This window comes from Molossus molossus, unplaced genomic scaffold, assembly GCF_014108415.1.
Source record: "Molossus molossus isolate mMolMol1 unplaced genomic scaffold, mMolMol1.p scaffold_m16_p_2, whole genome shotgun sequence".
In the NCBI taxonomy this organism is placed as follows: Eukaryota; Metazoa; Chordata; class Mammalia; order Chiroptera; family Molossidae; genus Molossus; species Molossus molossus.
Genome location: NW_023425355.1, coordinates 37219366 through 37245251, shown reverse-complemented (window position 1 = coordinate 37245251; position 25886 = coordinate 37219366). Strand labels below are relative to the sequence as shown.

At 38.0% G+C, this 25886-nt stretch overlaps 1 protein-coding gene across 4 annotated transcripts in view; it reads left to right on the top strand.

Annotated features, from left to right (window-relative positions):
• The window catches only part of ACSL4 (acyl-CoA synthetase long chain family member 4), a 119335-nt gene that overhangs the window by 72666 nt on the left and 20783 nt on the right, over positions 1-25886 (top strand). For all 4 annotated transcript variants that reach the window (XM_036271809.1, XM_036271810.1, XM_036271812.1 and 1 more), the window contains exons 4-11: positions 7557-7666; positions 7787-7925; positions 10064-10214; positions 10369-10492; positions 13921-13992; positions 18568-18707; positions 19483-19655; positions 22513-22587. In XM_036271809.1, the coding sequence (XP_036127702.1) occupies positions 7557-7666; positions 7787-7925; positions 10064-10214; positions 10369-10492; positions 13921-13992; positions 18568-18707; positions 19483-19655; positions 22513-22587 (984 nt within the window). The remainder of the gene's footprint in view (positions 1-7556; positions 7667-7786; positions 7926-10063; positions 10215-10368; positions 10493-13920; positions 13993-18567; positions 18708-19482; positions 19656-22512; positions 22588-25886) is intronic.

Below are 25886 nucleotides of genomic sequence, written 5' to 3'. Positions count from 1 at the left end.
GAGAACAGACTGATGGTTGCTGGAGGGGGACTAGATGAAAAAAATGAAGGGATTAAGAAGTACAGATTGGTAGGTACAACATAGTCATGGAATGTAAAATACAGTGTAGAGAATATAGTCAATAATATTGTGATATGTAATAACTATGTATGGTGCCAGTTGGTTACTGTAAATATCAGGAGGGAAACTTTGTAAAGTATATTTTTGTCCAGCTACACTGCTGTACACCTGAAACTAATATAAAATAATATTGAATGTAAACTGTAATTGAAAAAAAATTAAATTAAAAAAATAGAAGTTAAAAAAAAAGTTCAGATATGATCTTGAAGATGGTGGCGGGCAGGACTAGAGGAAGGATGAGTGTGTGGGAGAGTGAGCTAGTGTGTGAGAGAGTGTGAGTGGACATGAAGGTGGACAACCAAACCCAAGCAGTGCAGAGCCGCAGAGAAGAAAGTTCCTGTGTGGTGGAAGGGAGCAGCTGGCTACTGCAGTAAGAAGCCCTTAAGGGCACTTCTCCCTGCACCACGGAGAGGTCCCACCATTTTGGAAGATCCTGGGTCTCCCCAGGGAGGAGGCAGTGGGAGCGGCTAGGGCCCAGCAATCTGAGCCCACCAGCGCACCTGGCACCATGGGACCAGTAGACACTCTATGTCAACACAGACCAATGCAGCTCCCAAGGTGCCGGTCGTGGAAACCTTGGACAGCCAGGAGCCCAGAACCATCCCCCACAATAGCAGCTTGAACAGAGTCGAGATATACTTCCAGCAACAGAGCCTGGGGAGCAGACATCCATCCCCAGGCAACAGAAGCACAGACCAGCAGCTCAGAACCATCCTCAAAAACTACAGCAAAAGCTGAGCAGGATTTGATCCCCACAGGGCAGCAGAACTGCGCAGCCACCAGCGGCGGGACCCAGGGCTCCACAGAGGCCTGTGTGGTCCAGCAGCTCACAAGAACAATGGGAAGCCTGAACCCGAGAGAGACTGGTGCAATCCACATGCCCGTGGGTCCTGCAGCACCAGAGAAGCCTGTGCGACCCGGTAGCCCACAACAGCGGTGAGAAGCCAGAGCCCGAGAGGGACTGGTGCAATACAGCTGCCCTCCCGTGGGACCTGTGGGGTGCTGGGGCATCAGAGAGGCCTGTGCGACCCAGTAGCCCACTAGAACTCTGGGAAGCCAGAGCCCAAGAGGGACTGATGCCATTTAGCTGCCTGCCCACGGGACCTGCAGGGTCCGGGAGCACCAGAGAGGCCTGTGCGACCCAGCAGGACTGTGCAAACTAGTTACCTATAGGACCAGCGGGGTGCTGAAGCATCAGAGAGGCCTGTGCAACCCAGAGAGACTGCGCGATCCAGTTACCCATGGTTCCTGCAGGGTGCGGAAGCACCAGAGAGGCCTGTGCTACCCAGCAGCCCATAAGATAGGCATAGAGCCCAGTCCCCAAACGGACTGTGTGATCTAGTTACCAGCATTACCTGCAAGGTGCAGGGGCACCAGAGAGGCCTGTGCGACCCAGCTGTGCACAAGATAGGTGTAGAGGATGTAAAAATGGAGGCAGAGTGAATGGAAGCTACACAGACGATTTCCCAGGACCAAACAAGAATTACAACTAAAATAAAGACAAATACTCAGAAAAAAGCAATAGAAAAGCAGCAGGACAGGACCATATAACCAGGGACACTGGTAGGATCTGCAGAGGTGCAAGAGGGTGGCAGGCTGGGAGCCCACGAACAACAGCAGCCTTAGCTGTGAGCAGCGCCCTTGGGGAATAAAGACCAAGCCCACTTCATAGTGCAGAGAGCCAGAAAAGAGCACTAAAATAGCCACAACCACTGAACTGGGGGCTAGTCAGAGGGAGGGCACAGTGGGCTGGAACTCTGTGGGGACACCTGGGTTTTGGAGGGCACTCGGAGATTTTGCTGAGTTGTGGACACAAAGGACGGCGGCCAGTGTCCTCCTTCCACAAGCTGTGGGGAAAAGCAGCAGCCCCTCCCCCCCGGAGATTCAGACTTTCCCACGGGAGGCAAAGAAATGCAAATTGAGGCTCATTAATAACCAGCATCTATCCCACCCTCTGGAAATCCCCTTATGCAGAACACCAGGGCTACATTTTAAGTCACCAAGTAACTGAGACTACTAGACACCAGGAAAAAGCTGGAGGATAAGTGAACCTTTCCTGGGCTTACAAATCTACCTAGGAAAGTAAGACTTGACAGTGGTGTTTAACGTGGGCCCACCCAGGCTCATCCAAACCCAGTAGAGGAGGCCACAAACAGCAGAACACCAACACCCACAGGGAAAATTTGGCAGTCTCCAAAAACCACTGAGATAGCCAAAATGGTGAAACACAGAAACAAATCCCAAATGAAAGAACAAGAGAACTCTATTGAAAATGAGATCAATGAAATGCAGCTAAGCAAATTATCAGAGGTAGAGTTCAGAGCCATGATCTTGAGGAAGCTCAAAAGCATGAGTACCATGAGTAAAGATATAGAAACATTGAAAACCAACCAAGTGTAAATGAAGAATGACATAGCAGAAATTAAGAACACACTGGAAGGACTACCCAGCAGAGTAGAGGAAGCTAAGGACTAGATCAGTGAATTAGAAGACGGGGTAGAAAAAAATCCACCAATCAGAAAACCAAAAGGAAAAAAAACAATTATAAAACAGGACGATAGCTTAAGAGAACTGTGGGACAACTGGAAACGTACTAACATTAGCATCATAGGAATCTCTGAAGAGGAAGAAAATGGGCAAGAGTTAGAGAATATATTTGAAGAAATAGTGACAGAAAACTTTCCTAACTTGGTGAAAGAAGAAGACATTCAAGTTCAAGAAGTACATAGAGCCCCAAGTAAGAAGAACCAAAACAGGCCCACACCAAGACAAATAGTAATTAAAATACCAATAATTAAAGACAAAGAGGGAATCCTAAAAGCAGCAAGAGATAAGCAACAGGTTACCTACAGAGGAAACCCCATAAGGCTCTCAGCTGACTTCTCAAAAGAAATACTAAAGGCCAGAAGGGAGTGGCGTGAAGTAATTAAGGTCATGAAAAACAAGGATCTGAATCCAAGACTGCTCTATCCAGGAGGCTATCATTCAAAATAGAAGGTCAAAGAAAGAGCTTTCTAGACAAAAAGAGGCTAAGGGAATATATGAACACCAAACTAGCACTGCAAGATATGCTAAAAGGATTGCTGTAATTAGTAGAAGAAATAAGAAGGAAAATAGGACCACACTAAGCAAAACTGGCAATAAATAAGTACATATCAATTATGACCTTAAATATGAATGGTTTGAATGCTTTGATAAAAAGACGCAGAGTAGCTGACTGGATAAGAAAGCACGACTAACATATATGTTGTTTACAAGAGATCCACCTCAAAACAAAAGACTCACATAGGTTGAAAATGAAGGAATGGAAAAAAATTTTCAAGGAAATGGAAAGGAAAAAAAGCTAGGGTAGCAATACTCATATTTGATAAAGTAGATTTCAAAATGAAGGCCATAACTAGAGACAAAGAGGGCCACTACATAATATTGAAAGGATCTATCCAACAGGAAGATAGAACCTTGGTGAACATATAGGCACCCAATATAGGAGCTGCAACATGTAATAAAAATCTTCTCGAGGACTTCAAAGGAGAAATCAACAGTAATACAGTTATATCAAGGGTTTCAACACCCCACTGTCATTACTGGATAGATCTTCTAGACAAAAAAATTAACAAGGAAATACAGACTCTAAATGAAGCGCTACATAAAAGGGATTTAATAGATATCTACAGAGAATTACATCCCAAAACTGCAGAATTCACATTCTTCCTAAGTGTACATGGGACATTTTGAAAGATAGACCACATGTTAGGGCACAAACTAAGTCTCTACAAGTTCAAGAAGATTGAAATCATATCAAGCATCTTCTCACATCACAATGGCATGAAACTAGAAATCAATTGCAGCAAGAACATGCAAAGATATTTGAAAATATGAAGGCTAAATAGCATGTTATTGAACAATGAATGGGTTACCATGGAGATCAAGGAAGAAATTAAAACTTCCTGGAAACCAATGAAAATGAACACAACAACAACACAAAATCTATGAGATGCAGCAAAAGCAGTTCTGAGAGGGAAGTTCATAGCACTACAGGCCTACCTCAAGAAGCAAGAAAAAATTTTAATAGTCTATCTAAACTCACAACTTAAAGAACTAGAAAGCAAACAAAAAGAAAACCACAGAGCAAATAGACAGAAATAGTAAAGATCAGAGCAGAAATAAACGACATGGAGACCAAAAAAAAAAAAAAAAAAAAAAATCCAAAGGATCAATGAATCTAAGATCTGGTACTTTGAAAAGATAAACAAAATTGATGACCCCTTAGCTAGAGTCACCAAGAAACAAAAGGACCCCAAATACATAAAATCAGAAATGAAAGAGAATTCATAACTGACACCACAGAAATACAAAGGATCATTAACAAATATTATGAACAATTATACCACCGCAAATTTGACAATCTAAGCAAAATGGACAAATTTCTAGAAACACATAGTCTCCCAAAACTGAACGGGGAGGAGATAGAAAACTTGAACAGACCAATAACAACCAACGAAATGGAACATGTAATCAAGGCTCTCCTAGCAAACAAAAGCCCAGGCCCAGACGGCTTCACGGTGGAATTTTACCGAACATTCAAAGAAAAACTAATACCCATTCTCCTCAAACTATTTCAAAAAATTCAAGAAGGAAGATTTCCAAACTTGTTTTATGAGGCCAGCATAATTCTAATTCCAAAACCAGAAATAAACACTACAAAGTCAGAAAACTACAGGCCAATATCCCTGATGAATATAGATGCCAAAATCCTGAATAAAATACTAGCAAATCGAATCCAGCAATACATCAAAAAGATTATTCACCATGACCAAGTGGATTTCATCCCAGAGATGCAAGGCTGGTATAATATTCGCAAATCCATAAATGTGATACACCACATAAAATGAAACCAAAAAATCATATGATCATATCAGTAGACGCCGAAAAAGCATTTGACAAAATCCAGCACCCATTTCTGATAAAAACTCAGCAATCTGAGAATAGAGGGATCATATCTCGACATAATAAAGGCCATATATGAAAGACCTACAGCCAACATTATACTCAATGGGCTAAAACTAGAGCATTTTCCTTAAGAACAGGAACAAGACAAGGATGCCCACTTTTGCTACTCTTATTTAACATAGTACTGGAAGTCTTAGCCACAGCAATCAGACAGAAAGAAAAAATAAAAAGGATCCAAATTGGAAAGGAGGAAGTGAAATTCTCAGTATTTGCAGATGACATGATACTATATGTAGAAAACCCCGAAGACTCCATCAATAATTTACTAGACTTAATAAATGAATCTGGCAAATTAACAGGATAAAAAATTTATGTCAAGAAATCGACGGCATTCTCATACACCAATTATGAACTCACAGAAAGGGAACCAAAAAAAAAAAAAATCCCATTTACCATTGTGGCAAAAAATTTAAATACCTAGCAATAAAATTAACCAATGAAATAAATACCTATTCACAGAAGACTACAGTCTTTGAAAAAAGAAATAGAAGAAGATATAAAAAACTGGAAGCACATATCTTGTTCATGGATTGGAAGAATTAACATCATTAAAATGTCCATACTACCCAAAGCAATCGATATATTCAGTGCAATCCCCATCAAAATATCAACGACATACTTCACAGAACTAGAACAAATACTTCAAAGGTCCATATGGAACCAAAGAGACTTCGAATAGCCACAGTAGTCTTGAAAAAGAAGAACAAATGTGGAGGGATTACATGACCAGATTTTAGGTTATACTACAAAGCCACTGTAATCAAACAGCCTGGTACTGGCACAAGAACAGAACAGATCAGTGGAACAGAACAGAGAACCCAGAAATGCACCCAAGACAGTATGCTCAATTAATATTTGACAAAGGTGGCAACAGCATTCAGTGGAATAAAGACAGCCTCTTTAATAAATGGTGTTGGGAAAATTGGACAGCTACATGCAAAAAAAATGAAACTAGACCACCATACACAAGAATAAACTGAAAATGGATAAAAGGTTTAAATGTGACTCACAAATCCATAAAAATCCTAGAAGAAACTATAGATAACAAAATTTCAGAAGTCATACGCAGCATACTTTTCACTGATACATCACCTAAGGTAATAGAAATAAAGTAGAAGATACAGTCATCAAAATGGAAATATAACCCACTGTATGGGAGAACATAATTGCCAATGATACATTAGGTCAGAGGTTAATTTTCAATATATATAGAGTCCTCATACAGCTCAACAAAAGGAAGACAAAGAACCCAATTAAAAAATGGGCAGTGGAACTAAATAGACATCTCTTCAAACAGGACATACAAATGGCTAAGAGATATTGAAGAAATGCTCAGCATCACTAATCATCAGAGAGATGCAAATTAAAACAACAATGAGGTATCACCTCACACCTGTCAGAATGGCCGCCATCAACAAATTATCAAACAGCAAGTGTTGCTGAGGGTGTGGAGAAAAGGGGACTCTAGTACACTGCTGGTGGGAATGCAGACTGATGCAGCCACTATGGAAAGCAATGTGGTGTTACCTCAAAAAATTAAAAACTGAACTTCCATTTGACCCAGTGATCCCACTTCTAGGAATATACCCTAAGAAGCCTGAAACACCAATCAGAAAGAATACATGTATCCCCATGTTTGTAGCAGCACTATTTACAATAGCTAAGTTCTGGAAACAGCCCAAATGTCCACCAGTAGACGAATGGATAAAAAAGCTGTGGTACATAATACACAATGGAGTACCATGCATCTGTAAGAAAGAAATCTCTTATCCTTTAAGAAGACATCGAGGGATCTGGAAAGTATCATCCTAAGTGAAACAAGCCAAACAGAGAAAGTCAAATGTCATGTGATCTCACTTATCTGTGGAATATAATGAACATAACAGTCTGCGGAATGGGATATTCCCAGAGACGTGGCAGTGGGGTACAGACTGACAATCACCAAAAGAGGGGGTGGTGGGGGAGAGATAAAGCATAGAACTTGAATGCATGTATGCATGAACAATGGACATGGACAACAAAGCTGGGGACAGGGCAGGGAGGGAGCGAGAGTATGGAATCAGTGGGAGAAAAGGAGAAACATCTGGAACAAAAATAAATAAATTAATTAAAAAAAAAAAAAGTTCAGCCAGAACCTATTGGCCTTGACCATCTTAATTGACTGATTTTTGACCAGTTGTGGAACTTCCTGTATTTCTGGTTTTTTTCAGGTTTAGAAATTTAGAATTCTGAGTATTCGTGAAGAAAATTTTGGTGTACCAGGAAATTTGAGGCAAGGTTGTAGGGTAATATAGCAGAGACTATGAAATCAAATTAAATTATAAAATGTCTTTGCATCTGTGTGTATGCCTATCATTAAAGGGTAATGTAAATAATATACTAAGTAAATGTTTATCATTTAACTTTGTGTTTATTTTCTTATGTAGTCGTGACTTTATATGCCACACTTGGCAGGGAAGCTGTGGTTCATGGACTAAATGAATCTGAGGCTGCGTATCTGATTACTAGTGTTGAACTTCTGGAAAGTAAACTTAAGGTAGGTGTGAAATTTTCTTTTGATTAATGGTAGTGTTATATGATAGTACGGGAAAATGTTCAGTAATTGAGTTCACTGTAGGCCCATATTTAATAACTGGATTTTCTTTCTGCTCAACAGACTGCATTGTTAGACATCAGTTATGTTAAACATATCATTTATGTGGACAATAAGACAATCAATAAAGCAGAATACCCTGAAGGATTTGAGATTCACAGCATGCAATCAGTAGAAGAGTTGGGATCCAAGCCAGAAAACTGTAAGTAAAGCAGTTAAAACTAGTTTATTCATCTGTTTAAGGTTTTTTCAGAAGGTTAGGAAAATAAGTGATATGAGTGAAAAGTGTAAAGTTCTTTGATTTAAAAAGTTTTAAAGTGTTTAAAACTATCAAGAACATATATTATGAAGGTTCTCCCTCCTTATTTCCTCTAAAAGTTAATCACAGTTTTAAAATTTACTAAGTAGTGGAGATGTACGCAGTTCAGAATTTTATGGTGGTGCTGCCTAACTTTTCTTTTTTTCAAATAACCTTCTGTAACATTCCAGTTTGGACCTCACATGAGGCAAAGGTCTCAGGCCTTCCATTCAGTAAACTTCTAGAAAAATACTGATCTTAATGATGTCAAAGCTGTTGGCCAATATTCATGCTTGGATTTATTCTACCACTGAGATGTTCGTTGGTATTTCATTTGAAACAAGTAAATTCGCCTTGTAGCAAAATATCATTTGGTCATCAAGATAGAGGGTTGCAGATATTAAATACTCCATTTAAATATTTTTTCTGTGGGGAAAAAGAAGCATCTGTAACCAAAATAAATAAATAAATAAATAAATAATAAATAAATAGTTTTTCTGTCATGTTTAATGTGAAGGTCACAATACTCTACTAGATGAGGAAATTATTTATTTTGGCAGTAGAAAATGTTGGTTGAACCTCTGTTTAGCTTAGGAATATTTGACCACTAGAGACTGAACACATGTTTGCAATAACAGGTATCAAGTATAGCCAATTCTGCTGATTCATCAAAGGATGTTGGCACAAAACTATGGTGTATTGGGTCCTCATAACAACAACATGATAGACTACACTAGATAAGACATTGTGTGATACGTTAAGTTGATAGATGTTACTAGGATGACGAAGTGAAGTGTCACCTTATGTGCTTAGAATGAAGAAGAGCCTAACATACAGGGTGGGGCAAAAGTAGGTTTACAGTTCTGAGTATGTGAAACAGTTTATTCTTGTATTATTATTTATAAATGATTGTATTATTTTCCATATGAAAAACTGTAAACCGATTTTGCCCCACCTTGTATGTACTGGTACTGCATCTATTAGTCATCAAATTAAGGATTTAGTTCCAATTTTCTTGTTTTCTAAGCTCTGACAGTAAATATCTTTAAGGAGCATTAGCCAATTTAAGTATAACTTTATCTTTGGTTATTTCAGTGAAAATCACATTATTTAAAATTTTTATTTTAACTTGTACATAAAATGTATGTGATTTAGTTTCATGAACTTATTTTTGTAAATTTTTATTTTGTAGAACAGTTATAGATTTATAGCAAAATTGATAGGAAGGTGCAGAGAGTTCACATATACCACCTGCCCCTACATACACACTGCCTCTCCCACTATCAACTTTTCCTATCAGAATGGCATATTTGTTATAGCTGTTGAACCTACATTGACATGTCATAAACCCCAAAGTTCATAGCTTACGTTAAGGTTCACTCTTGGTGTTTTCACAAATGTATAATGACATGTATCCACTATTATAGTATCATATGGAGGATAAACTGATTTTTAAAAATCTAAGAATCTTACTAAATTTTTATTAAATTCTAATAATATATCTTTGTCTTCTTGGACATTTTGATATATTCTAGTATAGAAAGGAGGTTACTAGGTCAACATGATACACTATCTTTAAATTGAAACCCCAATGTGCTGTTTAAAACTTAGCATGTTAGAATTTTAGAGTTGGCCCTAGCCAGTTTGACTCAGTAGAACATTGGCTCTCGGACCAAAGCTTCAGGGGTTCAATTCCCGGTCAAGGGCACATAACTGGGTTGCAGGAAAATCGATCCCCAGCCCTGGTCAGGGTTGTATGGGAGGCAGCCAGTCAATGTGTGTTTATGTCTGTCTGTCTGTCTCTCTCTCTGCCTCTCCCCTCCTCCCTTCCACTCTGAAATAATGGAAGAATATTCTCAGGTGAGGATTAACCAAAAAAGAAGAATTTTAGGGTTGAAGTCACTTTAAAGATAAGTTAACAACAGAACCCAAGGAAACTGAGCAAGTTTATATGAATGTCTGTTGCCCTGATTGTGGTGATAATATTGTGGATCTTTGTGTATGTTCCAGTCACTAATGTGGTGCTTTTGTCATTCATTTAGCAAGTGTTCCTCCAAATAGACCAACTCCTTCAGACATGGCTATCGTCATGTATACCAGTGGTTCTACTGGCCGACCTAAGGGAGTGATGATGCATCATAGCAATTTGATAGCTGGAATGACAGGCCAGTGTGAGAGAATTCCAGGCCTTGGGTAAGGGATAATCGTTCAACTTTCTTCTTAGAAATCAGAGCTCACATTGGCATTCTCTAGACTTAATCTATATTAAAATGATAAGATTATTGACATTTCTATTTTATAATGTCTTTTTAAGGTACACTAAAATGTTTATCTTATTTTGTTTTAGACCAAAGGACACATATATTGGCTACCTGCCTTTGGCTCATGTCCTAGAATTGACAGCAGAGATATCTTGCTTTACCTATGGCTGTCGAATTGGATATTCTTCTCCACTTACACTCTCTGACCAGGTGACAAGCGTTTCAGTATATTGGCCTGATCATATCAAGTTCTGTTGTTTGTCTGAGAACATATTACTAAAGCATGAGATATTTTATTTCAGCTAAAACTTATTCCATGACTTCAAAAATAGTTCCCACCGAGCAGTGTGTAGCTATAGTAAATAAACTTGTTTTTACATTGCTTTATCTACGTATTTTTAAATTATTTTGAAACTAGCAATGTCTTTTATCTTATCTTTCTCTATTAGATTTTTATTTCAGAGAGCTAAGATAAAGAATATAAATACACTCAATCTTATTTGACATATTACTCATGAACAGTGGTGATTTTTTGGAGAGGTATGGTGGTAGGATATTGGCCTAATTTTGCTCTGAGTTTTTTCTAGAGTTGTGCTGTCCAATACAGTAGCCACTAGCTACATATTGAAATACAGGTTAATTAAAATTAAATTAGAAAAATTCATTTTTTTTAGTTTCTCTAGCACATTTCAAGTTCGCAGTAGTAACTACATGTCACTTGTGTTTACCATATGGATAGCACAGATACTGAACATTTCATCCTCATGGAAAGTTCTATTGGACAGCATTGCAGCATGTCCAGACGCAGCCCCCAGATTTCTACCCTGAGTCAGGTTTCTTCCTTCACCCTGTTGTTCATGGCAGGAAGCTCAACAATAGATAGGGCTAATTCATGTATTTTAAGCCCATTTGAATCCACACATCTAATACCTACTGTCCGTAGCTCTGAATAATTTCTTTGTTGTCTATAGAAAAGCTTTAACCAGACATTGGGAGTGGGGGGCTTCTAAGGGAGCTGTGGAGTTCAGAATGCTGAAAGATAAATGGAGTGTAGGTAGGAATGACTCGATTCTCTGTGTGGCTTCTGACACTCCCATCACTGGAGGCCCAGCTGTCACTTTTCCGAACCCTAGGCAATGCTGCTTTTTATTTGGGAGTCTTGATGGAGCATTTAGTAGGAAGATGTGCCCTTGGTGTTCACAGTTAGAAATTGTAATATTTTTTCTTGGTAGAAATACCATTTTAGGTAAAGATTAGGTAGGTTATATAATATTAAGACAAACATGTTAAATAGATTTTTAAAAATATTTATTTGAGATTGCAACCATTTTTTTCTGTTTTGGGGGCTTGTTTTTGGATGTAAACTTAAAGTGCCCAAATATTAAGAGGACTGCTTGATTAAATTTAATGTGTAGACTTCTGTGATGATTACCATCTAGATCAAGTGGGAAAATGAACATTTCTAGATCCCAGAATGCCCCTTGTGTCCCTTCCTAGTCATTACAATTACCCTACCCCAAGCATAATCCAATCATTTTAAGTGGCTTTACCATGAGAAAATAGTCTATGTTCCAAATAATTACCTATTTTGTACTTTGAAAACCAAACCTCTTTATAAGATGGAGAACCTGTTGTATTTCACTAAACCACTCAGCTGAAAATTCACATTTAAAAGCTGCTAGAAGAGTAATGAATAAAAGAAGTAAACTACCAAGTAAACTGATAAATAGGACTTGATATAGTGAAGTCATAGCAGACCTATGAATGATACTGAGGCTTAAATTATTTTAAACATTTAAAGAAAATTCTGCGGTGTTGACATGTAATGCATTATAGTGAGTTTTTCTTATGTTTGGAGACATTTTCAAAACAGCTATGATGTTTCAATTAGCTTTGAGTATGATTTCCACCCCAGCAGGGAAGTACAGAAAGCCTTTGCTTTCACTGCCTTTCTGAAAACAATAGCTTCAGTGTGGGGAAGGGGGACAGTTGGAGTCTATTGCTGGTCTGACTTCATTCTTGCTGCCTCTCAGGCCAAGTAGTACATTAGAATCCTGTTATAAAACTGTGAGGGGCATTCATACCTACCTTTTTAATAAACTATTATAAAGAGCCTCAATCTGACTAGGAATCTAAAACCCAGAAGTATCCCTTACATAGGCAATCAGAAAAAGTTGGGAGACCAGGGGGACCATATTGGAAGGCAGCAGATGATAGCAATGTTGTCAAAACTAGGATTACTGTGATCATAATAAAGACATGAACTGAAATATTGCTAAGAATAGTAAAGAAGGCCAGCAAGGACTCCTTGTGGCTACTGCTATTCTGGAACTGCTCTCTGTAGTAAAAACTGGCCAGCAGCACATGGAGATCAGCTTGGACTTGAAGGTACATAAGAGCCGATCTTTCTCTCCACAGAGCAACCCTCCGTGTGTAGTGTGCGTGTGCAGGTGTAAGTTTCCACTTGCAAATGTGCACACACACATATGTGAAACACAAGGAGTTATTTTATTGCCCCTGTTCATCTTAAAGTAGGATAAAAGGTATTGAGTTCTACCAGCAGAACCTTCGTGGTGGCAGAACTGGTGGTAACAGAGGATCCCACTGTTTCTGAAGAGCTGGTTCTCTTCTTGCCTGTGTTGGCCACAGCTAACACTTGATACAGCTAAACTTACAAACTAACTGCATTATAGAAGATTCTTATTTTTTTTTTTTAATCCTCACCTGAGGATAATTTTACATTTATCTTCAGACAGAGTGGGAAGGAGGGGGTGGGGGAGAGAGAGACATTGATGTGAGAGAGACACATTGATTGGTTGCCACCCACATGACCCCAACCGGGGCTGGGGATGAACTGCAACCAAGGTACGTGCCCTTGCCAGAATTGAACCCAAGACTCTTTGGTCTGCAGGCCAGTGCTCCAATCGCTGAGCCAAACTGGCCAGGGAAGAAGATTCTCAGTTTTATTTACCTCTTTCATTGGGTGATCATCAGTTTTTCTACCTACTGCTCTGACATTTGAAATTCCAGATAGTATTTATGTATATAAGAAAGAAAAGAAAAAAATTGAAAAAATATATACACGCATTTACAAATATATGTTCATGTCCCCACATGGTCACTGGTAGTATCTTCAGTATTCTGTCAACCAAAATGTTATCAAGTTAGTATTTCTGTATGTTAATTGATATTCATAGCTGTGACTTTGCGATGGTGGCTTTGCCTTTTAGCTAATCAAAGAAAGTTAGAATTATCTTCAACTTTGTTTTAGTGTTTATCTACCTTAGTTGAGGGATTTTGTTTTGTTGAAAAATGGATTGTCAGTGCTATGTTTGATGGTAATGTTGTTAATAAGAAAGCTTGATTTACCAAAATATCTCTTTCCTTTCTTCTTTGTCACACTTTCTCCTCTAAGGAAGGCTGAAATGTGCTAGAAGAAATAATCTGTGGGATAAAGCACTAAACAAAGCACTGATACTTAAGGCTTAAAGGTTATGATGGTTCTAACCAATAACTTAGAGAGCAGAAGATCAAATTCCATGTGTAAATTTCTGCCTTTGTTATTGTTAACACTTGAATTATAATGTTCTTTGCTTTGGTTAGTTGCCCTAATCCTGTTAACTTATTCTTCGATGTAGTCCAGCAAAATTAAAAAAGGAAGCAAAGGAGACTGTACTGTACTGAAACCTACGCTCATGGCAGCTGTTCCGGTGAGTGCAAACTGTAAATGGTATTTGCTGCTTGCAACTTGGACTTTTTAAAAAGTAATATTCTTAGGTATTTGTGCATATTTTGAAATAATTTTTCTCTGTGTGTATTAGGGCAAATATGTTCCTTAAAACCTCAGATAAATATTGGGGAAAATGAAGTAGCAAACTTCTGAAATATATAGCTGGTAGTGTTTGCTGATGCTTGCAAATTAGGTGCTGAAAATGACCTAGAGTGAGGATTAGTTATAATACTTTAAAGTTAGAATATACTCTAAAGAAGATTTTGTTTAGTCACTTAATTAAAAAAAAAATTGAAACCTAGGCTATCCTGGAGAATGGAGGCAGCATATCCAAGGTTACGGAGCTGGTTAGTGATAGAGCTGAGTCTAGAATCCAAGCCTCCTGACCCTTATGGTGACCTAGAAAGCTGTCATTTGAATGCTCCCAAAGAAAATAGTTTAATTCTCTTTATTCAATATCCTTGTGTGAAGTACCACCTTTTATACAAATAATATGTTACATTTTATAGCCTTATAATGACAGATTTTGAAATATTTAATGCAGTGTTTCAAACTTAGATAATCATAGATAATCAAACATACTCTACTGCTTTTCGGCTTTGGAAACTCCAGTGGGGCTGGGTATCACTACTGCTTGTATTATGATCAGACTTTGAATCTTATCCCAATATCTTTCACAGAACTGTCTTTGCACATGGAAAGTCTAAGATTAAATAATGAAGTGTTCAGGATAAGTTATTCTAAGAATTAGAGATGGAACATACTTTGGGTTTTTTTTAGGTTCTAGTTACAAAATTACCAAATAACCAAAGATTAGAATAAGTCAGAGTAGTGTTTGCCTTTTTATTTAGAGGTGCTGTATAAACTAAAATGTTATTGATAATAGGTAGGGTAATACTTACTGTTCCAGGCACTGTGCTAAGTGCTTTATTTAGGTAGATTATCTCCCTTAATTATCTTTAAAACTTTACTATTAGGTCTTGTTATCCACATTTTATAAAGAAAAATACTTGCCTAAGGTCACACGGCCCATAGGTAGTAGATTTGAAGTTTGAACTCTACCAGTCTGATCCCAGAGTCTTCTTAACCACCATGCCTGTCCATTTAGGATTGTTTTTGTTGTTTTGTTTTGGGAAATAGTATTTTAGTTGTATTATCCAAAGTATAGGAGTCCCCAGTAAACCCTATCAGAGAACATAGTTTGGGAGTGCGGAGGGCTGAGAAATCTAGGAAGTAATGTCTGAATTTAAGCTTGAAGAATAAACAGGAGTTAGCTGATGTGCTGTGTATTTTCCAGTTGCCCGTTGTCCATTCTTCTTTACTTTGTGTCTTGGGAGGCTAACTTCTGTGAATGAATTACCAGGGCTTGCCTGCCTTATGATTTCTGGTTGGATTCAGCCAATTGTTGGCACTCATGAGAGATCAGAGGGTAGGAAGTGTGAGAGAGGGATCTGTCTGCATACTTTCTGTCTTTGCTTCTTTCCTGCTTGGCTGCAATTTTGGAGAGCTTTAAGGCACTCATTGGACAGGCTCTTTCCCATTGGCTGTAACCAGGTCTTTTCCCTGGTTATAGTCCTCATTCAAGTTTCAGTAACACTTCTCTTGCCTGGCAGTGTGGCTCAGTAGATTGAAGGTTGTCCCATGGACTGAGAGGTGCTGTTTTGATTCCCAGTCAAGGCACAGGTTTGTGGGCTTGATCCCCAGTAGGGGGCATGCCGGAGGCAGCCGGTTGATGTTTCTCTTTCTCCCTTATTCTCTCTCTAAAAAAACAATAAATACATATTTATCTTTATTTATTTTATTTTATTAATTTATTTTTGTTACAGATGCTTCTCCTTTTTACCCCCATTGACACCCTCCTCTCCTCCCCCCCCCCAGCACTGTTGTCTGTGTCCATTGTTTATGCTTATATGCATAAGTTCTTTGGTTTATCTCTTCTTTCCCCTTCACCCCCTCCTTTGAAGTTTGTGAGTCTGAACCCTATTTCTTTCTATGTTTCTAGGTCTATTTTGTTCATCACCTTATTTTGTTTATTATATTCCACAAATAAGTGAGATCATGTGATATTTGTCTTTCTCTGACTGGCTTATTTCGCTTAGCAGGTTACTCTCCAGGTCCCTCCATGTCATCTCAAAGGATAAGAGATCTAAAAACAACACTTGACTTCTTGTGCTTCTTCAGGCCTAGGGATAGTAAAGGATCTCCCATGTTGCTAGTCCATTGATGCTTCACCAAACCTTGTTGGTTCCTTTAGCTCTTCACACTCCTATAAATAGGCTTTTAAAATATTTTTATTGAGAATTGTTTTTGGTAGGTTCTGTTTTCTGAGTTTGTTCTTTTCCTGAGTCAGCCTAAAAGATCCATTTGGTATTGAACTAGTTACATTGTGAGACTTCAGAACAAATCACTGCTTCTTATAAACTGTCAACTGAACATCATGTAATTAGGTTGAGATAAATGGATGACAATGTGCTAACAATAAATCTTGCCAATTTGTTGCAGCTGTCTGTGTTGCTTACTCATTGCGGTCTTTCTGTGCCTGTGATTGGTATCTAGTATTGAAAGGAGCAGTGGAAGTGGTTCTCACACACCTGTCTCTTCTCACATGCTTTTTTAACCTCAACATCCCATACACTTTTATTTATAAATCTTCACCTGAGGATATGTGTGTTTTTATTATTATTATTAATTGATTTTTTTAAACAGGGAGGGAAGGGGGAAGAGAGAGAGAGAGAGAGAGAAAGAGGAACATCGATTGGTTGCCTCCCCTGCATGCCCCAACTGGAGCTCAAACCTGCAAACTAGGTATGTGCCTTTACTCGAGAATCAAACCCACAACTTTTTGGTGTTCTGGATGATGTGATAGCCAACTGAGCCATCCAACCAGGGCATCCCATATACTTTTTTTTATCCTCACCTGAGGATGTTTTTCCATTTTTTTTGTTCAGATAGAGTGGGACGGAGGGAGGGGGAGAGAGAGAGAAAGAGAGAGAGGAAACATCGACATGAAAGGGACACATCGAGTGGCTGCCACCCGTACCACCCAACCAGGGCCAGGGACAAACTACAACCAAGGTACGTGCCCTTAGCAGGGACCGATCCTGGGTGTCTCTGGACCACAAGCCGATGCTCTAACTGCTGAGCCAAACCAGCCAGGGCCCATACACTTTTTTAAGAGGGATAGTTTTAGGATGGTAAAACCCTTTTAGGGAACTTTTGATGTTTCTCAATCATAGATCTTGGCAATTATTTAGTTATACAATAGTGATTCCTTTTGTGGAAGTGGAGAAAACAACATTGTACCATGCTTGAATGACATGGTAGCCTCCCTGCCCTCCAGCTTTATTGAGATATAATCATATAACATTGTGTGAGTTTAACAAACATAACATGATGATTTCACAGATGCATATATTGTGAAGTAATTACCACAATAAGACTAGTTAACACATTCATCACCTCATACAGTTAATTTGGGTGTGTGTGTTGTGAGAACATTTAATATTTACTCTCAGGCAACTGTCAAAATTACAATACAGTCCTGTTAGCTATAGTCATCATGCTGTACATTAGATCCCCAGAATTTATTCATCTTCGAACTGATTTTTCAACATCTCCCCATTTACCCCAACCCCTGGCACCTGGCAACAACCAATCTATTCTCTGTTGCTATAAGTCTGTCTTTGTTAGTAAGATCATGCAGTATTTATCTCTCTCGGTCTGACTCAGCATAATACCAAGTGATGGTTCTGTGACTCTCATTTATGAACAGCTTTTTATCTTTGGCCTTTATTTTATTAAGAAGAGCCATTCATAAAGTTATAGCATAACTGAATTTACACTAATTACCACTTTCACTATTTAAAACTAGGTATTTATAAATAGGTGTGCTTTATATAATAATGCTGTTAATTTCAGCTAAGTAATTTCAAGAAAACATCATTTAGTGATAGTCTTGTCTTTTTTGTTTTTTATTTTGTATGTATTAGCATGGGAGAAAGTTGATCCCAAACTTAGTTCTACTTCTAATTTTCTAAGGAACTGTGAGCAAGAATCCTGTTCATTTTTGTTGTCTGAGCTTCTATTAAAATGGAATAGAAATGCCTAAATTACAGGGACATAAGAATTTTAAGAAACTGTAAAGCTCTCTGACATGCTGTAAGAGTTACAAGGTAGTAGTAATAAAGAGAAAAACATTAGGACTATAATCAACATAGTTGGGTGTTTGGGCACTATTTGAAAATAAGGGAATATATTTGAAAGAACAGGATTTGGAAACATTACCTTTATGTGAGAGGTGAATATTTTTAATCTAGTTAACATTTTTAAAAATTTTAGATAAAGTTAGTATAAAGAACTAAAGAGACTCATATACTTATCCTTAGTCTTTTTGAAATAGTAGACAAGTCAGTGAAATTAATTACATAATAAAATAAATATATTCATTATACTAAAGATATTTACATAAGATGTTGCAGATAAGGTATCTTTAACTAAAGACTGTCTCAGTTGGTGTACTTTTTTTAGGTTATTGAATATTTTGCTTACCTTATAGGAAATCATGGATCGAATTTATAAGAATGTTATGAGCAAAGTCCAAGAGATGAATTATATTCAGAAAACTCTGTTCAAGATAGGGTATGATTACAAATTGGAACAGATCAAAAAGGGATATGATGCACCACTTTGCAATCTGTAAGTACATATTATAGACTCTATTTTGAGTCTTTAGATCTTTTTGTGTTTTTGCATCTGGAAGATAAATAAGTAAATGGCAACTTAATTTAATTTGAGAATCACCACCATGATCATAAGGTTGATTTTTTAAAACATTTACTTTTAATCCCATTGCTGATACAGCAAGCAGAGGACCCTGAACTCTGATCTTGTCAACTTAACAAATTTTAATAATTGAGTGAATATTTGAGATATAATTTTAAAACTTGGTCTCTTAAAGAAAAACTAGAATAGACTTTTGCATCAAAGACATTTGAGTTTAAAAACAGTGTCATTTCCAACTTTAAAAAAGTGATTTTCAAGATCTATTCTGCATGAAGAATTCCGATTTATTATTTTCATAAAACAGTGTAGTAAGTCTATGAATATAACAGTTACTGTAAATGCAGTGCTGGGACGTGGAGATGGAGAAACTTTTTTCACTGGAAGGGAGAAGATGACTAAATGTTCTAAAGATAATTTAAAATATTTTTCCTTTGACATCATCATTTTCTTTTATTTACTGTGCGTCAAAACAACTTCTCAACACTGAACTTTTTTTTTTTTTTTTGAGTTTTTGTGACATTTTTTCAAGGGTTACTATTTGTTGCTTTGTTGCTCTCATTATCAACATGGTTTTAAAATTTAGATGTCTCAACCAAAGTTGAGAAATCTTTTCCAATGCTTATTAATTAGTTGTTTCCAATAATAATGTATGGATGTACTACAATAATTTATCCTTCCTTTTATTAAGGATACTATTTAAAAAGGTGAAGGCTCTGCTGGGCGGGAATGTCCGTATGATGCTGTCTGGTGGAGCACCATTGTCACCTCAGACACACCGATTCATGAATGTCTGCTTCTGTTGCCCAGTTGGTCAGGGTTATGGATTGACAGAATCATGTGGTGCTGGGACAGTTACTGAAGGTAAGCATTTCTAACATGGCAGTTCTATAGTAGTTACTACTCATAAAGCCCATTTACATTACTTTTGGGAAACATGGTCATATTATACCTTGTTGGTAATATCAGGATTCAATACAAACTTACATTGTTTTAGTTTTAGAAACGTTTAGTTTAGTATTGTATACACCCTTATTATTATTATTCTTTTTAAACAACAGGCATTTATTCTCTCTTTTTTTTTGGTTAATCCTCACCTGGGGACATTTTTCATTGATTTTTAGATAGAGTGGAAGAAAGGGAGGGATGGACAGAGAGAAAGAGAGAGAAACATTGATCATTGGTGTGAGAGAGACACATCGATTGGTTGCCTTCCACACAATAGGACCTTGATTGGGTCTGGGGATCAAACCTGCAACCCAGGCACATGCCCTCGACCAGGAATCAAACCCAAGACCCTTCGGCCTGCAGATCGATGCTCTAACCACTGAACCAAACTGGCCAGGATACCCTTATTTTTAAGCCTTGTAAATATGTGTTTATGCCATATTATCAGTCCTCAAAATTCTGACACCCTGGTTCTATGACCTTTTCTTTCTAAATGATCTCTTCTTTGAAGAACTGCACTCTTGGAATCAAGTATCACTTTATTTGCTCCCTCTTGAATTTATATTCCTGCTCTGTCTTCTTGTTTGTTTTCTCTTCTGGTATTTTCAACAGCCTACAGAAGTTTTCTCAACTTGGACACTTGAAATTTAATTTTTTTAATTTTTTTATTTGGCCTATGCCCCAGCGGGAACTGAACCTGGGACTCTGGTCCGCAGGCCAATGCTCCAACCGCTGAGCCAAACTAGCCAGGGCATGACACTTGAAATTTTAAACTAGATAATTCTTTATTGTTGGGGGTTCTCCAATAAATTATAGGATGTTTAATGGCTAGATAGTAATAGTAACCTACTTCCCCCAGGTGTGCCAAAAAGTTTTTCCAAACATTGCCAAATATCCTCTGAGGGACAGAATCGCTTCAGGTTGTGAAATAGTGGGTATAATGTTTGTGGATTATCTCACATTTGCTTTAAATTCATTGTGTCCAAGGGCCATTATCACAAACTGTCTTCCTTACAAACTGTTTGTGACAGTGGTATTATCATCCTTAAATCTATTCACACTTTGAAGTCTTCTGATTATTTTGAATATATTTAAATTTGATCAGATCTTCCCATTTCTTCATTGAATCACTCCCTCCCCTGCATGCCACCTTTGGCATCCAACCTTTTATCACTTTATACTCCTCTTAGGTAACAGCCTTTCAATGGCTGTGTCTGCCTTTCAGCATCTGTGTCTGACTCTAATGTATAACTTCTGATTCATCCTATATACTTCTGTCAGAATCATCTACCTCAAACACTGCTTCACAACTGGTGAGCCTAGCTTTCTTTTTTAAATTATATTTTTATTGATTTTTTTTTTAGAGAGAGAGAGAGAAACATTGATGTGAGAAACATTGATCGGTTGCCTCCTGTACGCCCCCTGCTGGGGATCGAGCCAGAAATCTGGGCACATGCCCTGGCTGAGAATCGAACCAGGACTTCTCAGTCCATGGGATGATGCTCAATCCACTGAGCCACACTGGCTGGGCAAGCCTAGTTTTCAAGACTATTTCTTCCCAAGTACCTTTGTTGCTTCCCCCACCTCATAGTTACTGGCTATACTACTGGCAGAGTTGGAGCCCCTCTCATTTGCTGTGAAATTAAGCTGAAAGATCTTTAATCTGATACTATTGTACCTACCCATTATTATTTTCCATTTTCCCACATGAATATACACCTGGCTCCTCTCTCCAGACAAGTCAGTCTTCTCACCATTTCTCATATGTGCATTCTTGGTCTCACCTTTCTGTATTTTCTGTTCCTTTCTCTTGGAATACCCTTTTTAAAAAAACTGTCCTAGTGGGCAGCTCTTCAATTAAGCCTTCCCCAACAATTTCATTTTACATAGATCTTTCTAGTCTCTAAGGTACTGTTGTGATTACCAGTAGTACCATATAGTTTACTATTTAAATGTGCTCTAGCCCGTCTGGTGTGGCTCACTGGTTGAGCATTGACCCATGCACCAAGAAGTCGCCAGTTTGATTCTCAGTCAGGCCACATACCCAGGTTGTGGGCCTGATCCCCAGTGAGGGGCATGCAGGAGGTGGCCAATTAATATTATCTCTCATCATATATCTCTGTCTCTCTCCCTCTCCCTTCCTCTCTCTCTCTCTAATATCAGTAAAGGGAAAAAATTTTAATGTGCTCTAAATTAGTTCACATGTATTTCTTCCCAAGTACTTTGTAAGCTCATTGAGGGCAGGGTTCTAACCCTTATATTGTCTTCACAATATTTAATATGACACTAGGTACATAATAGGCAGTCAATAAACACTTGATATTGCTAGTAATAATCTCAAATTAAGTGTCATCTCATTTAATCCTCCCATTTAACACTATCCCAATTTAATAGACGAGGAAATGGGGGCTTAGAGAGGTTAAATAACTTCTCAAAGTTATACAGCCAATCGATGAATGGTAGAGAAGGAATTCAAATCTGTCTTGTCAGATCCACATAGATAATGGTGGAGCCAGCTAACAGATTTTCGTACTTAATTATTTGAAATATAGCCATCAGAAGCAAAAATTATGTAAAAACATTGGAGTCCATTGCACTGCTGAAATGAAGTTGATATATTGAAAAATGATCACAGTTGGTACTCCTGTTACTATGTTCTCTTCTTTTGTCATCATTCAGAATCTGGCTCTAGCTCCAATATTCCTGTCATGCCATTGGTGCGAGTCTGGAATGTGATATACTAATACCTTTGTTGCTTTTCCCCCCCTCATAGTTACTGACTATACTACTGGCAGAGTTGGAGCCCCTCTCATTTGCTGTGAAATTAAGCTGAAAGATTGGCAGGAAGGTAAGAATTTTATGACAAGTGCTAGTGATTCTAGTTATGTTGCAAACCACTGTGAGCCTCATGACATCCTAACATCCTAACAGTGTTAGGTTTTCTGTTACTTGTTCCCTGTGCTTTCTTTTTCTCAGTAACATCTGTAGGTTGCCAAGAGGAAAAGACAATCTCTCAAATCAAGGCATGATGATTCTGAATTGGGGAATACTTGATGATAAAGGGGGAAAAAATCTTAGTGGGGCAGTCCTGGGTTAGAGAAGGATGTGTATCATTTTCAGGGGATTGAGTGACTGACTAATCACATGCACACTTAGATTCTGATTCCAGCAAACATTTTCATAATTGAAACTCAGTAGTCCAGCTATATGTATAGTTTAATTCTTATAGGTAACTGCAAAGGCAAGCCACTTAGAGGAAACCTGAACTTACAGTCATTGGTGATAATCCTTTTACAAATAAGTTGAAGAAAGAAGGAAACAACTTTCTGTCTTCCTATGATGACATTGGGAAAAATACACTAAACATACACAAGACCTACAAAATTAACAAATAATTAACAGCCTAGCCTTGCCTGATAAAGGAAGAATAATTAAAAAGCCTAAGATTTTAAGAGAGAATATACAGCTTGGGATGGAGCTAGAAACTGAGAATTTGTTTATTTATTTTTATTATGTAATTTATTTATTTTTGTCTTAGATGCTTCTCCTTTTTCCCCCATTGACACCCTCCTCCCTTTCCCACCCAGCCCCCAACCCCCAGCATTGTTGTCTGTGTCCATTGGTTATGCATATATGCATAAGTTCTGTGGTTTATCTCCTCCCTCCTCCCACCCCCTCCTATGAAATTTGTCAGTATGAACCCTACTTCTGTGTCTCTGGGTCTATTTTGTTCATCACCTTCTTTTGTTCATTATATTGTACAAATAAGTGAGATCCTGTGATACTTCTCTTTCTCTGACTGGCTTATTTTGTGTAGCATAATACTCTCCAGGTCCTTCCATGTCATCTCAAAGGGTAATAGATCTTTCTTTCTTATAGCTGCATAGTATTTCATTGTGTATATGTACCACAGCTTTTTCATCCACTCATCTATTGATGGACACTTGGGCTGTTTCCAGATGTTAGGAGTTGGAAATAGTGCTGTTATAAACATAGGGGTACATATATTCTTTCTGACTGGTGTTTCAGGCTTCTTAAGATATATTCCTAAAAGTGGGATCACTGGGTCAAATGGCAGTTCAATTTTTAAGTTTTTGAGGAAACACCACATTGTTTTCCATAGGGCTGCATCAGTCTGCATTCCCACCAGCAGTATACTAGAGTCTGCTTTTCTCCACACCCTCGCCAACACTTGTTGTTTGATGCTTTGTTGGTGGCGGCCATTCTGACGGGTGTGAGGTGATACTTCGTAGTTGTTTTAATTGCATCCCTCTGATGATTAGTGATGTTGAGCATGTTTTCATATTTCTCTTGGCCATTTGTATGTCCTGTTTGGAGAAGTCTATTTAGGTCCTCTGCCCATTTTTATTAATTTAATTTTTTATTTAATTAATTAATTAATTTTTGTTACAAATGTTTCTCCCTTTTCCCCCACTGATACCCTCTCCCCCATACTCCACTCCCTGTTCCCAGCTTTGCTGTACATGCCCATTGTTTGTGCATACATGCATTTAAGTTCTGTGGTTTATCTCTCCACCCCCACCCCCTCTATTGGGGATTGTCAGTCTGTACCCCACTTTCACGTCTCTGGGACTACCCTGTTCCTCAGACTGTTATGTTCATTATATTCCACAAATAAGTGAGATCACGTGATTTTTATCTTTCTCTGTTTGGCTTGTTTCACTTAGGATGACACTTTCCAGGTCCCTCCATGTCGTCTCAAAGGATAAGAGATCTTCCTTTCTTACAGCTGCATAGTATTCCATTGTGTATATGTACCACAGCTTTTTTATCCATTTGTCTACTGATGGACATTTGAGTTGTTTCTAGATCTTAGCTATTGTAACTAGTGCTGCTATGAGCATGGGGGTACATAATACTCTTTCTGATTGGTGTTTCAGGCTTCTCAGGGTATATTCCTAGAAGTGGAATCACTGGGTCAAATGGAAGTTCAAGTTTTAATTTTTTGATGTAACACCATAGTGGTTTTCATAGTGGCTGCATCAGTCTGCATTCCCACCAGCAGTGTACTAGAGTCCCCTTTTCTCCACACCCTCACCAACACTTGTTGTTTGATGATTTGTTGATGGCGGCCACTCTGACAGGTGTGAGGTGATACCTCATTGTTGTTTTAATTTGCATCTCTCTGATGATTAGTGATGTTGAGCATTTCTTCATATGTCTCTTAGCCATTTGTATGTCCAGTTTGGAGAGGTGTCTATTTAGTTCCTCTGCCCATTTTTTAATTGGGTTCTTTGTCTTCCTTTTGTTGAGCTGTATGGAAATTAACCCCTAGCTGATGTATCATTGGCAATTATGTTCTCCCATACAGTGTGTTGCCTTTCCATTTTGGTGCTTATTTCTTTTGCTGTGCAGAGCTTTTGAATTTGATGTACTTCCATGTGTTCATTTTCTCCTTTGTTTCTGTTGCCTTAGGTGATGTATCAGTGAAAATTCTGCTGCGTATGATGTCTGAAATTTTGTTGCCTGCATTTTCTTCTAGGATTTTTATGGATTCATGAGTCACATTTAAGTCTTTTATTCATTTTTCTTGTGTATAGTGTAAGTTGATGGTCTAGTTTCAATTTTTTTTTTTTTCATGTAGCTGTCCAATTTTCCCAGCACCATTTATTAAAGAGGCTGTCTTTACTCCAATGTATGCTGTTGCCACCTTTGTCAAATATTAATTGAGCATATTGCCTTGGGTCCATTTCTGGGTTGTTCTCTGTTCTATTCCATTGATTTATATGCCTGCTGAAGGTTGCTCATCCACACTCATGGTCACTCACATTCTCTCATACTTGCTCACACTCTCACACACTCTCCCTCTCTCCTGTCTTGCCCACCGCCATATTTTTTCATTTAATCGATGGTCACAAACTGAGAATTTAAAGCATCAGTTACCGTATAGTATATTTCTTAGGTTGGTCAAACCCACATAAGTGAATCTACTTTATCTGGCATAAACTTATGTGCATTATTTTTGGTGCTTTATGAGCAAATTACCACTTTTAAAAAATACCATACTGAAGAGCCAATTTTATTTCCAAGTGTTTTACATCCTGGCAATAAATCCTTTCTCCCATGATAATGCCCATCCAATTGTTGAATGGAAATCTAAAGAAAATACAGATAGTACAGGGGTGG